Here is a 14405-nt window from a genome sequence, read left to right as displayed (position 1 = left end):
AACCATGCTGTGATTGGTCGGAATTTATTGTGGGCGTGATGAAAGTGGAGAAGCGCAAGAGCCTCTCCAGGTATATAGGTAGGTGTATAAACAGCGCTGATTCAACAGATTTAATTAATTCAACAATGGATGTTTTTGAGGAGCAGCTTGCCGAGGCAGTGAGGCGATACGAGCATCTCTACAATACATCGCTGAGGACCTACAAAGACACGCTGATGGCCAACAACTCCTGGAAGCAGATAGCAACGATACTTTGCACAGAAGAGAGTGTGTGTCGCAAAAAGTGGCGCTACCTGCGCGACAGATTTGCAAAGGCAAAACGCCGTGTGCAGAATAGTAAAAGTGGTGATCCCGGTGGCAAGAAATTCCCTGTAGTATACGTATAGTATGAGGAGTTCTGCACACACACGTCTCGCGGAGTATGGTACCTCAGTGCGGAAAATACCTTTTTTTGTCTTTTACCACCCGTGGAGCGCGTTCTCCGCTCTTTGTCTCGCGGAGTATTAGCCGCTCGCTGATAAAACCTCTCAGAAACTCAGCAGCAGCCATTCAGATGTGATAAAACACTCACAGTAGTTACACTTCTGTTCAGCTTCTGCTGTCGCTGTGCTCGTCTTTGTTTTCTTCTTCCACTTCCTCGTTCTCTTCTTCTTCTTCAGTGTATTGGCGGTTGGCTGCCAACTTGCAATTACATTACCGCCACCTGGCGGACTGGAGTGTGAACAGGTGATTCGACATTTTTTTCTGTCCTGTCCCTGTGATTAAGATCATACGACTTCATAAATAAGTCTCTCAGTTTTCCAGAAATTTCCCCTAAAATACGATTTTATTGATCCCTGGATGAAAATTGATTTGTTACAGCAGCAGAACAAATAATAAGACAATGCAGAGTGTGCTACTAGAGAAGCATAAAAACTAGAATTAAAAATAAAAGAGAATAAAACAGAAATAAGAATAGCCATGAGATATTGATGCAGAATCTCAGTCACAATCCTCATATCCTGCCACAATGTCTACTGCTTTGATCACCATTTGCTAATAACCTAATATGCACCCCTTGTTGTCTGCCCCATTGATCAAGGTTGGCTCATACACAGCCTTTGTTAGAGCATCACAAAGCGTCTGGAATCCATCCCCACCCCCTAGTGCTTTTTTCTCTTAATCAGAACCTGAATATTTATGAATATTTTCTGTTTGTTAGTATTGTTATGTCGCATTAACTAGGGGCGTGCCCGATTTCACAAATGTTCAAAAATCCATTCTTTTAATAACAATAGTGCAGAAAGGGAAAAAAATGGCACATATCCACCCGGACGTTTTAGGAGAAGGACCTCAGTCCAAGAGATGATCAGAGTCAGAAACATTTTATTAATTTCAGGGGGAAATGGCTTAGAAGAATAAAAAAAAAATCAAATAAAATTCTAAACAATAATAAACATTCAAGATAAATCCAATGCAAATCAAGTCATATATAATAAAACAGGATGCAACACCCGCCAGTGTGCGATTTCTTTACCTTTTTGACCCCAGGTAGGCCAACTATGGAGAATTCAAGGAAAAGAAAACAGAACGTTCAATGCTACATGGGTAGATTCATTTGCTTTCACTGCTGATGAGAACGGTTTACCAATGTGCTTAATATGTAATGAGAAACTAGCTAACAACAAAAAGTCAAATGTCTCAAGACATTGCAGAACAAACACGCAGCCTTTGCTCAAAAATATCCGGATGGAGATGAGAGGAAAAAAAGCTGTTTCGGAACTGATGCGGAAGGCTGATCTGAGCAAAAATTACTTCAATAAGTGGATGAAGTCAGCAAAGTTAAGTACATATGCTAGTTTTGTTGCCACTCTGGAAATACTCAGGCATGGGAAGCCATTCACAGATGGAGAATATATAAAAGAATCCTTCATTAAGATTTCAGAACATCTATTCACAGACTTTAAAAACAAGAGGATATGCCCCTCTCTGCAAAGACTGTCAAAGACAGAAGACTGAAGTCATCACCAGACAACAAATTAAAGACATCAATTCAGCTGTGGCCTACTCAATCGCCTGTGATGAATCTAAAGACAAAGGTGATATTGAACAAATAGCTCTATTCTGCCGATATGTAAACTCTGCTGGGCCACAGGAAGAAATGGTTGAGTTAATACCATTAAAAGGCCAAACACGGGGGGAGGATGTCTGTGAGGCTGTCTTGAATTGTATAAAAGCCAAAGGAATAAACACTTCTCAACTGTTGTCAGCGGCTACAGACGGGGCACCAAGTATGACAGGAGCACACAAGGGCTTTTTGGCTTTACTGCAGAAGTTGCTGGACAGAAAGTCCTGCGCAGCAAAGGGCTCATTAGCTGGAACAGCCAGAGTGGCTGGAAAAGCTACACTTCTTGGTGGACATGACAGCGCACCTGAACACGCTGAACACAGCTCTTCAGGGTAAAGGAGGCACAGCCCTGCACATGTTGGAGGAGGTTTTGGCATTCAAGTGCAAGTTGACAGTGCTTGCTAGAGATTTACAGAAAGGTTCACTGTCACACTTCCCCAGTTTGAGAGAGTTCAAAGAAGCTCACACGATGAATTTGGAGTATTTACATTCTGCAGTCATCGCAATGCAAACATCATTTGGGAAACGATTCAGTGAGTTCAGAGAGGAAAAACCCACATTATCCTTCCCTGTCACTCCACTAAGCCTCGATCCATCCCTGTTGAATATGGCAGCATTTCCAGGTGTGAGTCCACCTGATCTTGAGATGGAACTGGCTGACATTGCCGACAAAGACATCTGGGTGTCCATGTTCAAGCACTTGATAGCGGACCTTGAAGCTGTTTCACATCAGAAGGCTGCTCTTGCTCAGAATCACAAATGGCGTGACATTGAAAACCTCCCCAAATCAGACAAACTTATGTTCGAAACTTGGAATGCTATCCCCGACATTTATGTGAACATGAAAAAGTTTGCGCTTGGAGTCCTGTCGATCTTTGGATCCACATATGTATGTGAGCAGGTGTTCTCCAACATGAACTGTATATAAAAACAAACATCGCACACGCCTCACAGATGACAGCTTACAATCCTGTGTGAAGATGAAGGTACCGCATACAGCCCCGATGTGCAGACGCTGTGTGCTGAGGTTCAGGAGCATAAGTCCCATTGATCAAGTATGATAAATATTTTAATTACCTATTATTTTGTATATATTCATATTTTTTCATTGTTCACTAGTTAATGTTGTGAAAAGGTCATAGCAATTAAATAAAGAGGTGTTTGTTTCAAATAACACAAGTTAAAGCTGTGCCTGTTTTTATTGCACTTCAAACCTTAATATATTTCATAACGGAATGTTATAATGTAAACAAATGAGTGACATTCTGACATCAGCATCTCAGTGCACACTTCACTCCCTAATACAACTGAGACACTGCCCCCTAGTGGACAATACCTGACGTGTTTGAAGCATTGAAGAGTGAAAAACACACAATCACAGATGGACACAAATGTGTTTAAATCAATAACTGTTTTATTGATTAAAAACAGAGACACACTCGAACAGAAAGCTGTCATATTATTTTTGATTTATTTTACCAGGTAGGTCAGGAAGAACTTAATACTCTACTTTGATTAATAAACTCTTGTTCATTACTAAACATGTAGCAACTCATGAAGCCGCTCACACCATCCAGATCAGTACATATGCAATAAAGATGGAGGTCACACCACACGTCCTCCTGAGCTGCAGAGTTTTCTCCTTTTCCAGATCAGGACTGCAGTGACACAAACTACCAGGAGGAGGAGCAGTCCCAATCGTACTCCATTTCCTATGCTGTGATCGATCTCTGCAGAAGACAGAATTTACATTACATTTTGTTTTGTGTATGTTTGTGTCTTTTTTCAAATTAAAGGCCCTGTTGTGTGGGTTTGACTCGTTGACACGTTGATCAGACAGTTACTTTATATGTCTGTCAGCACTATGGAGCCTCCTACACAGATCAGTGAGTGGTTGCATGGTGACAGTGTCGCACTAAGTTACACTGGGCTGTAACACAGTGTCAAAGATCAATTTACCTTCACAAACACAACCTGGAAAATCTGTTCTCCATTTAACCCTTCTTCTGTAAACCTTATGAATCACAGAGGACAGAGGGGTCTAATGTGCAGAGACTAACAAGACAAACAACTGTTTGTCTGCAAAACAGAGCCCCACACTTTGTATACTTTTTTTATTTTGTAGTTTTGTTGCGTTTATAGTTCTAGTTTGACTGTGTGGTTTTGTAGTCACTGCTCTCCCTCTCCTTTCAGGTGTCTTATCTTCTCTCCTCCTCCTGGTGATTACCTGCTCCGCCCTGATGTGTCTCACCTGTGTCTCATTGTCTCTCCCTCCCCTCTGTATATCATGTGTGTGTTTGTCTTTTGACTGATTAAGCTACTTTAGTGGATTCTTCTAGCACCTTCTAGCATTAGTATGAGTATTTCTCTGTGAACCCTGTGTATGATTCTAGTGTGTTTTTGGACCATCATTTACTTAACCCTTTTTGTACTTTTGCTGCACTGACTGCTCGCCTGTGATTAGACATTGGACCACATTACAGGAATCCTCTACCCGGCCGACTGTCAGCAGGAAGGTTCTCCCTATGTCTTTAGTTTGCTTTTAAAAATCTCCACACTACCTGCTGCCCTCAGGTCCTCAGGCAGGCTGCTGCCCAAACGAGGCCTTAAACATAAAATGATGGCTGTGCTATAAACAGATGACACGTTGGTCCTTTGTGACACACTGAGGTCATTCTGCTCTGTGAAACTTTGTGATACTGCTGATGTCATGTACAGGAAGTCACCACAGTGCACAGGAAACAGTGGGTATTAACAGTCGGTCCGTATTTAGGACCGTTAATTCAACTATAGTGGGAACGGAAAGTATTCAGACCCCTCTTGAGTTGTTCTCTTTGTTATACTGCAGCCATTTGCTAAAATGTTAAAAATTGGTGGACAGCCATGTTTAGGTCTCTCCAGAGATGTTTAAGTATTAGGCAATTAAGCAATTAGGTTTAAGTCAGGGAGAAACACAGAGTTGTTGTGAAGCCACTCCTTGGTTATTTTAGCTGTGTGCTTAGGATCATTGTCTTGTTAGAAGGTAAACCTTCGACCCAGCCTGAGGTCCTGAGCACTCTGGAGAAGGTTTTCATCCAGGATATCTCTGTACTTGGCCGCATTCATCTTTCACTCGATTGCAACCCAGTGTTCGGACTGTTTTGGACAGGTGATGAGCAGTGCCTGGTTCTCCACACATACCACTTAGAATTAAGGTCTTATACAAACAGGTGTGTGTCTTTCCTAATCAAGTCCAATCAGTATCATCAAACACAGGACTCAAATGAAAGCTGATCAGAAGAAATGCACTTGAGTTCAATATATGAGTGTCACAGCAAAGGCTCTGAATACTTAGGACCATGGGATATTTAATATATTTTATATATATATATATATATATATATATATTACATATAGTATAGAGTGATGTTGAATGTCATCAGTACGTCAGTACACCACCTCAACTCCATCAACCCTTGTAACACCAACCAACTCCACTTTTTTTCTTCATCCAACATTTCAATTGATTAAACGAGAAACAATCTCAGACTTACTGTTGGTCCAGATCACCGCTCGCAGTCTGGTGATGATGTCCTCCTTCACCCCAGAGAGCTGAAACACACACTCATATGTCTTCCACTCCTTAGCTGGAACTGATGAGAAATCCATCTCAACACTCATCTGGAAGGTTCCATCATGGTTGGGGAGGATCTCTCCTTTGTCCACACCTTCATGAATCTCCTCTCCATCTTTGCTCCAGAACAGTTCAGCACTGTTTGGGTAGAAACCTGTAGCGTGGCAGCTGATGGGAGAGGAGGACTTCTTCTGGAGGAGAGACACTGAGGGACGAACTGAGGGAAAAGACAAAGAAGTTAATAACTACACACTGATGTAATGATTAGTTTGATAGATATAATGACACATATGAAAAAAGTTGATAGTAGAGATAATAAGAGACAAGAAAAGAGAGATGAGGAGGGAGAGAGATGAAGAGCAGAGGTGAGGAGAGAACAGAGTGAAAGTGATCCAGAGAATCTGAGGCAGATACAAATGTGACAGAAAGACAGAAATGATGAAAAAGTGCTGATCAATATGTAGAGAGAGACGGAGGGAGGAGACACAGAGGGTTCTTCATTATAATGTCAAAGCACATAAGAAACTGAGGAAGATGAATGTTGTCTTCATCACACTTAATCAGGTCATGTGACTCTACCTGTTCTCATCAGAGAGCTCTGCCCATAGTTCACATACTTCTTCAGTGACTCAGGACAGATCTGGGTGAAGTAGTTCTTATTGTTTGTGATTTCAGCTCTGTCATTGTTCCACTTCTGTTTGAAGATGACAGCCTGTTGTTTTTCAGCGATCCATGTCTCTGTCTTCAGGTCAAATGATATGAAGTCCTCTCCATCATAACCATGCTGATCATATCCATTGACCTCTCCAGTCTCATCGTCCCATTCACAGCCGTACATGTTCTGCCAAACATGAACACCTGAGAGACAGACAGAGACTCAGCAGTGAGTCAGAGATCACAGCAGTTATTGTGACCACAGAGCCACAGATCAACAGACACCAACAGCAAACATCTACACCTCCACCTGTGATCAGCTCAGTGGATCCATCCACAGCCAGTATTGATCTACACTGCTGTCATGGATTTAACATCACGTCCTCTGAGACTCTGCAGACAGCTGATCAGTCCAACAACGTCCTCCTCCTGTCTCAGACTGCAGACTGTCCTGAGCTCCTTCTAGAAGCTTCCACTGAAGGACGGTCTGAGTCCATGTTCAGAGAGCAGCCTCCACCTGCTATGCTTCATTATCAGATTATAGACACAGACATGTCTCCATGTTTATCTTTGCTGCTTCTTTCCTTCGTTGCCCACATTGCACAGCTGGAACAGGGCCGGAGAAGGCACGAGACGGAGATTGATTAAAACATGAAAACACATGAAGCTGATCACTGCTGGCAGATTTTACTGGTTCTGGTTTTACTGGTAAAGTGCCTTGCCCAAGGACACACAACAATGACTAGGTCGAACCGCCGACCTTCAGGTTATTGGACACCCCTGCTCTACCACTGAGCCACTGCTGCCCTCAAAAAAATCATCAAGTGACCAACTGTCAGTCTGAGTTTCTACAGACTTTAACTGATGTATAGAAGTGATCTGATGTCAGCTGTGAGGCTCCAGGGTGCACTGGAGACTGCAGGGTGTTTTTATTAATATAGAAGTAGTCACATCATTATTTTAAACTCTTCATTTTCAATATGACTTTTCTCTTGATCAGTTCATTTATTGACAAATGATTTCAGCACTTTACACAAGTGTGTTTATGAAGCTGCAGGCACACACTGTGTTTTTACTGTGAGACGTGTTTAATGAGTGTGTTTAACAAAGTTAATGAACAAATACCAGTGAAAAGAAGAAACATCCACAAACCTCCAGTCTGGTTGAAGCGCTGCTTTGCAGTTTCAATGTTGCCTTTGAAGGACTGCTGGTTACCCATGTAGATCTGAGTCTCTCTCTCCCAGTACTGTGGATCATCTTCTGTGACTTTGTTCATCCAGTCCTGTTTGGGCACTAATTTCTTGCTGTTGCTGTCATAGTGAAGTATCTGAACTTCATCAACCAAACCAACAGCCACAAACTCTGGGAAGTTTGGGACTTGAGAGGACCCAGTGTAGAAATACTTCAGGGAGTGAGTCACTGTAAGAAGAAGATGATGTGATTACAGAACTACAACTTTATATAAATTACACATAACAAGAAAAATCCTGCACAAAGAATCCGGAAGATCTACACGACATTAAAGACACAGACAATCTCTGCTGTTTCTCAGTAAGAACAAAAACAACAGGCCTCGTATGACGATTGATCATTTTAAATATTCAACAAATAAAAAAAATTTTCTTCTTGTTAAACTCATAGATTTTCAATTTCTGAAAGTCCTTCATTCAAAGTGTGCTGGATGTTAAATTAGCTGAAACTTATTTTATTCTTTAAATTTTACTGAGTAATAAAAATTAAATCTTTTATTTTAACACAGGAGAGAACGTTTATGTAAACTGAACACAGCAAGTGTTCATTTAAACATTGTTACATGAAAATAACATTGCACCAGGCGAGGCCGAGCGACGTGGACCTCCAGGTTCAGCGCTAACTGAGCTGAGCTCCCCGCCTCTATAATGAGCTGAGCATTGTCCATCTTGGAGGGGTCACAGCACTCTAATGCTTAATGGGCATCATGAATTGTTCATAAAAAATACAATATCTGTACCTGACTTATTGATCACAAACAAATATATATAGGATACAATTGTGGCTGTAAATTACACAAAGGGTCTTTATTTCATTTTTAGTAACTAAGAAAAAAACACATTAAGCGGCTCAGAATGTGTGTAATGTTATTTTATATCAGTAAATGTGAACTATTACAGTAACTATTAACTGTGAATAAAATGAACCGACGTCAAACAAATTGAACAATGACAGAAAAACAAATATATGAATGTGTGTAAAGATAAAAACTTACCCGCTGCAGCGCAGTGAACTCCAACCAGGAACATGAAAACCAGCGGCTTCATTTTGACCATCAAACTCTGAGAAACAAACCGTAAACATCCACCAAGCGGAAGAGTCCAAGCTCGTAGTTCTGCAGCCGCTGGGGCAGTGGCGGTTTTGGGCACGGGCAGACCGGGTGGCATCACACAGGGGGCGGATCGAGCAGTTGGAAAAAATATAAAATGCGCGGCGTTTTTTTATGTATATTATCGATCACTGTGTGGAGAATTGGCAAATTAGCGCCCCCTGGCGGCCCTGATCCTGAGAAGCTGCCGTACAGAAGCTGTGAGAGGAGGGGAGGGGGCGCGGGGGGAAGCAAGTTATCTACTGCATAAGTCCGTCCATCAGTGACAGGCTGATTAACGGTAAACTAAAGTAAGAATACTGCTACTGTCAGCTGGTTTTATCAGTTAAATACAGGGTAAAAAGTGGGAATGATTATTTATCATCCATTCAGCCTCTCTTCACTCGATGCCCACAGGCTGGACCATCACACAGGTATCAAAATGACTAGTTGCCCAAAGTGTTACACATTACAACCTTTATGCTGCTTATTAAAATCTGAAATCACTATCATCGTAACAAAGAATTATATTTATGTATAAAATGAAATGTTTTTGTTTTGTCTGAATAAGCAAGGACATATGTTTGATCCAATTGTAGTGCTCTAGTTTATATGTTAGTTTAATTTTAAAAAGATATAGACAATTTATTTTTTATATCATTTATCATCATATTATCCATTCTGCAACCTGTCATGTTTGTTTTCTATAATATCTGTGCATGTCTGTTCCTCTCTCTCTGTCCTGTCTCCTTCTTCTTCTCCTCTCTCTCCATCATTTCAAAGTGTAAACTCTCTCACCCTTCTCTCTGTTGACAGTGAGTCAGTCACGGTGATGAGGAGAAGGTGCAGCAGTGATGATGGGGATGATCATGGTGACGGTGTTTCCTGAGCAGATGAAGCAGGTTCACACATCAATAAGAAAACTATTCTCCACTGAACCCGTCTGTCTGTAGTCACTGTGTTTACTGCAGGTGTTGATCATGACATATTTTACTGTAGAGTCTCATTTATCTCTTTCTTCTCTTTCTCTTGCTGGTTTGTGTTGAACCTTTTGCTGCCTTCACTGTCTATAAACTTCATCCTGCCTCTGTCACCAAGGTGGAAAAACACATGTTCACATGTGAATTGTCCTGCTTCACACCACAAACACAGAAACACACACACACGGAAGTGAGAGATCAATGTCGACTGTAAATGATCAGTTTAGATTTCAGGACACAAATCAGACAGTGTTTCCTTTAAAGAGAAGTTTGCTTTGAAGAGAAATAAGAGACTCTGAGCAGCCGACAGTCAGACAGATTATTATTAAAGAGGAGACATTCAGTGACCTGCTGATGTTTGGACACCTGAGGCTGTTTCTCACTTTCTGTTGGTGTTACAGTGAAATATTCAATTCAATACAAATTTATTCATACAGCGCATTTTACAATCAGAAATTGTCGAGTAGGTCGAGGAGGAGAAGAGGGAGACAGGACAGAGACAGAGACAGTATGCAGGTCTTGAGACCTGCAAAGAGAGAGAGAGAGAGAGAGAGAGAGAGAGAGAGGGGCACAAAACTACGAGGAAGACAGTGAACACAGATTATGAGATGATATTAGCAGTATGAGCCAGACTAAGGAGAGTAGAGGAGAGGTCAGAGGGTGAGAGGGGAACTGCTCAGTGGATCATGTTAGTGCCCCCCGACAGCGTAGGCCTAGAGCAGCATAGCTGTGCTAAAAGTTAAGATTTTATCGGCCCTATGACACCTGTTATACCTGTGGCTGAGGTCATGTCGACAAGTGCCTGTACCTATACCTATCAGCCCTACACACCACACGCCTTACTAAACAGAAAAAATATATCTTCATGTTGCTGCTGTTCATTCATTGTCTGTGATTATCTCTCCGTGCTCCACACCTTCATGAATCTCCTCTCCATCTTTGCTCCAGAACATCAGGGCTCTGTCAGGGTAGAAACCTGTAGCGTGGCAGCTGACTGCAGAGGAGGGAGTCTTCTGGAGGAGAGACACAACTTTCATCATGTTTTAGGATTTGGAGGCAGAAGAAGAAGAAAATCACAACGAGCACACGCTGCTGAAGTTTGACTGTCACACACTCACAGAGCGTCACACACTCATTTATTTATTATTACAAGTTAATCGTTGTATTTTAGACACTGCATTTTTGTTTTTATGTTCTCCTCATATTTCATGCATTCACATGTCTTAAATATATAGCAACACATTTCTGTACTTTTTAAAAACACATTTCCTGCTGTGAAGAGCTGTCAGTGCTTTAACTGTGACATGCTGCACTTTCCTGATGGATATAAAGAATGTCACTAAATGACTGATCAACTAGTCAAATATCAAAGTATGTTGTATAATGTCTGTACTATGTATTTTAATATAAATTCATAAAATCTTAGAGACAAGAACATTTTTAATGTAAATTTGTCATAAGTTAAGTGAGTATGAAGTTTTGCATTTTAACTTTAACCAGAGACTGCCCTCTACTGGTTGGTTCAGTCCACACAGAAGAGACATTTATGCCAACAGAGTAGAGTGGATTCAGCTCATGATATCTAGAATAGAATAGAATACACTTTATTAATCCCTTTGGGGAGGTCCCTCAGGGAAATTCCTCTGAGCTGGTGCAGGTTCAGGCCTCTGACTGCCACTGATCCAAACTCCAGCTGAAATATGCTGTGTCCCATGTTATCCTCATTCAGTAAAATCAGTCCTCTCCAGATGTGCAGATGTGATGTCACTGCATGTGTCAGTCTTCATCCTGTCAGGAGGACAAAGGGTTAAACCTGCTGTGGTCCAACACACCGAGCTGCTCATCCCAAAGAAGAGAATCCATTTAAAGGGAGACTTACTGTTAACGAGCTGGAACCCTGAAACACACGTGAGAGATGATGTGAGAAACAGTTCTGCATTCATGAAAGGACACTTTGAGGCGTTCAGCTTCAGTGCTGCAAGAGAGTGACTGATTACAGAAACAGCCAACCCCAGTGGAATCAATGTGTTACTGCACAAGAAGATGATGTGTCAGCGTAAAACACAAATAACAAATTCAAATAGAATATATGAAGTAAACATACTGCAGTAGTCATTATGAGTATGTCTTCTTCCTTTTCTCTCTCTCTCTTCCTCCATTACCATGATGGAACCCAGAGCCGTTGCAACACAGTAGGCAAACCAGGCAATTGCCTAGGGCCCCGAGCATGAGAGGGGCCCTAAGACGGACGGTCAGTTAGCGCCACCATTCATCTACAGCTGTTTTGGCCCATAGACACATTCAGACTCCCCCCTCGCCCCCACGGGGCCCTGTGACAGCGCTGCTCGGAGCAGAGAGGAGCGGCTCGTTCAAAATAAAGGAGGAAGCACACACACTGCAGGCTGCAGGGAAAGGAGCAGAGGACAAAACAAGAGAGGTAAGAGTCTGTGACACAGCTCAGCCTCATCTTACTGCACCACTGTTTGTCTTTTTTCAGTGTGTCACTTAAACTCTTTTAGAGACGCAGGCTTCACGTCACTACAGCCTCCTCCATACTGCAGCCTGAATGTTCACTGTGAGCCGCTCTGCGTACAAACGTCTGCTAAATGAGTTACAAACGTCAATATATTGACGTGATATAAAACGTAAATGAAGCTGTAAAGTAGCTTGTTAGCTCATGCAGCAACAGTGTGTAGCTGCTATGCTAATGATACTTTAGCTTGTTTAGCATTAAGCTAAGTGCTGCTGTTACAATTTACTGTTAGAGTTAATGAGCTCTAAACCACAGCAGGAAAAACTAATGTATGTATTTAGTCTATTTAGTGTTTATTAATGCTCGGGTGTTTCTCTGTAAATGACAAGCTAGTTAATTATTGTCATATAGTTGTGTTATTTTATGGCTTTTATAAATGATGTTTTTCATCAGGTGCTGTGCTTAAACACCTGTCTGTGTCTCCTCATGAAGATGCCACAACCTCCACAGATGAAGGTCTGTGCATTATGAATAATCTGGATTATTTTCAGTGTTAATTATCAGGCTGATCATTATGGTCTTATACCACACAGGTCATGTGGAGCCCTGTGAGGAAACTCCAGAGGACGTCCCAGCAGCAGTCCAACACCTGAGAGCCTCCACTCCTTCCTCTGCTCCTCCAGCACCTGCCCTGGTAACAGAGGAAGGTTCCAAGGTGTCCAGGTCTCACTGATGATCCTGCACTGTGGACAAACTTAATAATAACAATACTAGTCATCATATCTTGTGTTGTCAGTGGTGGAGGAAGTACTGATGTTTAGTACTCAAGTAAAGTAGATGTGCTACATCAACAATCCTACTTAACCAAAGTCTTAAGTACTTACTTTTAATTTCCAAGAGTTTAAATCGAGACAACTGGACTCAAGGATTGATTTTTTTTTAACTTGGGGATACATTAAAAAATACATGAAAAATTACTTAAGTACAGTAACAAAGTACAACTACTTAGTTACTTTCCACCACTGCGGACAGTCTTCAGAGGACATATTTCTATGATGTATTTTGATTGTGTTGTACAGGTTTTTTATGTTTCCTTAAGATCATATTTTCATATGTGTGTTCCACATTATTTAAATAAAAAGGTCTTTGTGTTTGGGGCGGCATTTCTATAGAATCTTGTAGCCCGTAGGGCCCCAGTGTTACCGTCTTGCCTAGGGCCCCTATAGTGTCAAGCAACGGCTCTGATGGAACCTTCCAGATGAGTGTAGATCTGAATGTTTCATCAGCTGAAGACTGGAGGAGGTACCACTGTGAGTTTCAGTTTGAGGGTGCTGAGGACAGGATCATCGCTGAGCTGGATGGAACCCTGATCAGAACCAACAGAGGTCAATTTATTTCATATTTTGTAATACAACATGAATACAACTCTTCTTAATCTTTTGTTCTCTTTTCAGTGGTGAAGCCTGATAATGTGCCTGTCATTGCTGCAGTTGTTGTTGTTGTTCTAGTCGTCATTTTTTTTTTTTTTTTTTTTTTTTTATTTTAGATACTGTATTAATCCCAGAGGGAAATTCCTTACAGCTGCTGCAATGACTAGCAAGGCACGCCACAGGCTAGGGTGAAGTGTCTTGCCCAAGAACACACAACAGTGACTAGGGAGGAGCTGGGATCGAATCACCAACCTTCCGGTTACTAGACAACCCTGCTATACCACAGCGCCACTGTTGTCATGGCAGCTGGTGGATACATGATTTATAAAAAGCTGAGAGGTGAGCTATGATAGTTTTATTTTGATGTTGTGTCTGCACATGACAGATATTCTGACACTCTGAAATATTATTTTGACTTCAGACTGAAGCTCTACATTCATTTACATGTTATCAATATATTTCCTGCATGTTTCCTCACAGCACCTGGAAACATCATTTAGCCCCCAGAGGCCACAAACCTGACAGCTGAAAGAAACACGCTCACTGAAGGAAACAAACGTCATGATTTCTGTCACTTTCATTGTTCAACTTTTTCTTATTTTATTCCACTGTGGTGGTGGGCTTTAAAAGTCAACATAATACACACAAGGTTTATTTAAAAAATAACAAAGCTCTTTTTTCTGTAAATACTTTAAACTACAAATGTGAAGACGACAAACCTACAAAATAACTGTCATGATCCTGTGTTCTTTGGGGTTTGTTTCCTTGTTTTGGGTTTTGTTTAGTTCCTGTTTCTAGTGTTTGTCTCGT

At 41.4% G+C, this 14405-nt stretch overlaps 2 protein-coding genes across 2 annotated transcripts in view; both read right to left on the bottom strand.

Annotated features, from left to right (window-relative positions):
- The window catches only part of LOC114432357 (H-2 class I histocompatibility antigen, Q9 alpha chain-like), a 267348-nt gene extending 258658 nt beyond the window's left edge, over positions 1-8690 (bottom strand). Inside the window, exons 1-4 of the mRNA XM_028400345.1 lie at positions 8620-8690; positions 7500-7793; positions 6300-6578; positions 5657-5937 (exon numbers count right to left, since the gene is read on the bottom strand). Coding sequence (XP_028256146.1) covers positions 5657-5937; positions 6300-6578; positions 7500-7793; positions 8620-8680 — 915 coding nt within the window. The 5' untranslated portion in view covers positions 8681-8690. The remainder of the gene's footprint in view (positions 1-5656; positions 5938-6299; positions 6579-7499; positions 7794-8619) is intronic.
- Positions 1-14405, bottom strand: part of LOC114444837 (NACHT, LRR and PYD domains-containing protein 3-like) — a 383662-nt gene that overhangs the window by 309423 nt on the left and 59834 nt on the right. The window lies entirely within an intron of this gene.

Source organism: Parambassis ranga, chromosome 2 (genome assembly GCF_900634625.1).
Source record: "Parambassis ranga chromosome 2, fParRan2.1, whole genome shotgun sequence".
Lineage (NCBI taxonomy): Eukaryota > Metazoa > Chordata > Actinopteri > Ambassidae > Parambassis > Parambassis ranga.
The sequence above is the reverse complement of the archived record's forward strand: the minus strand, read 5'-3'. Positions and strand labels throughout refer to the sequence as shown.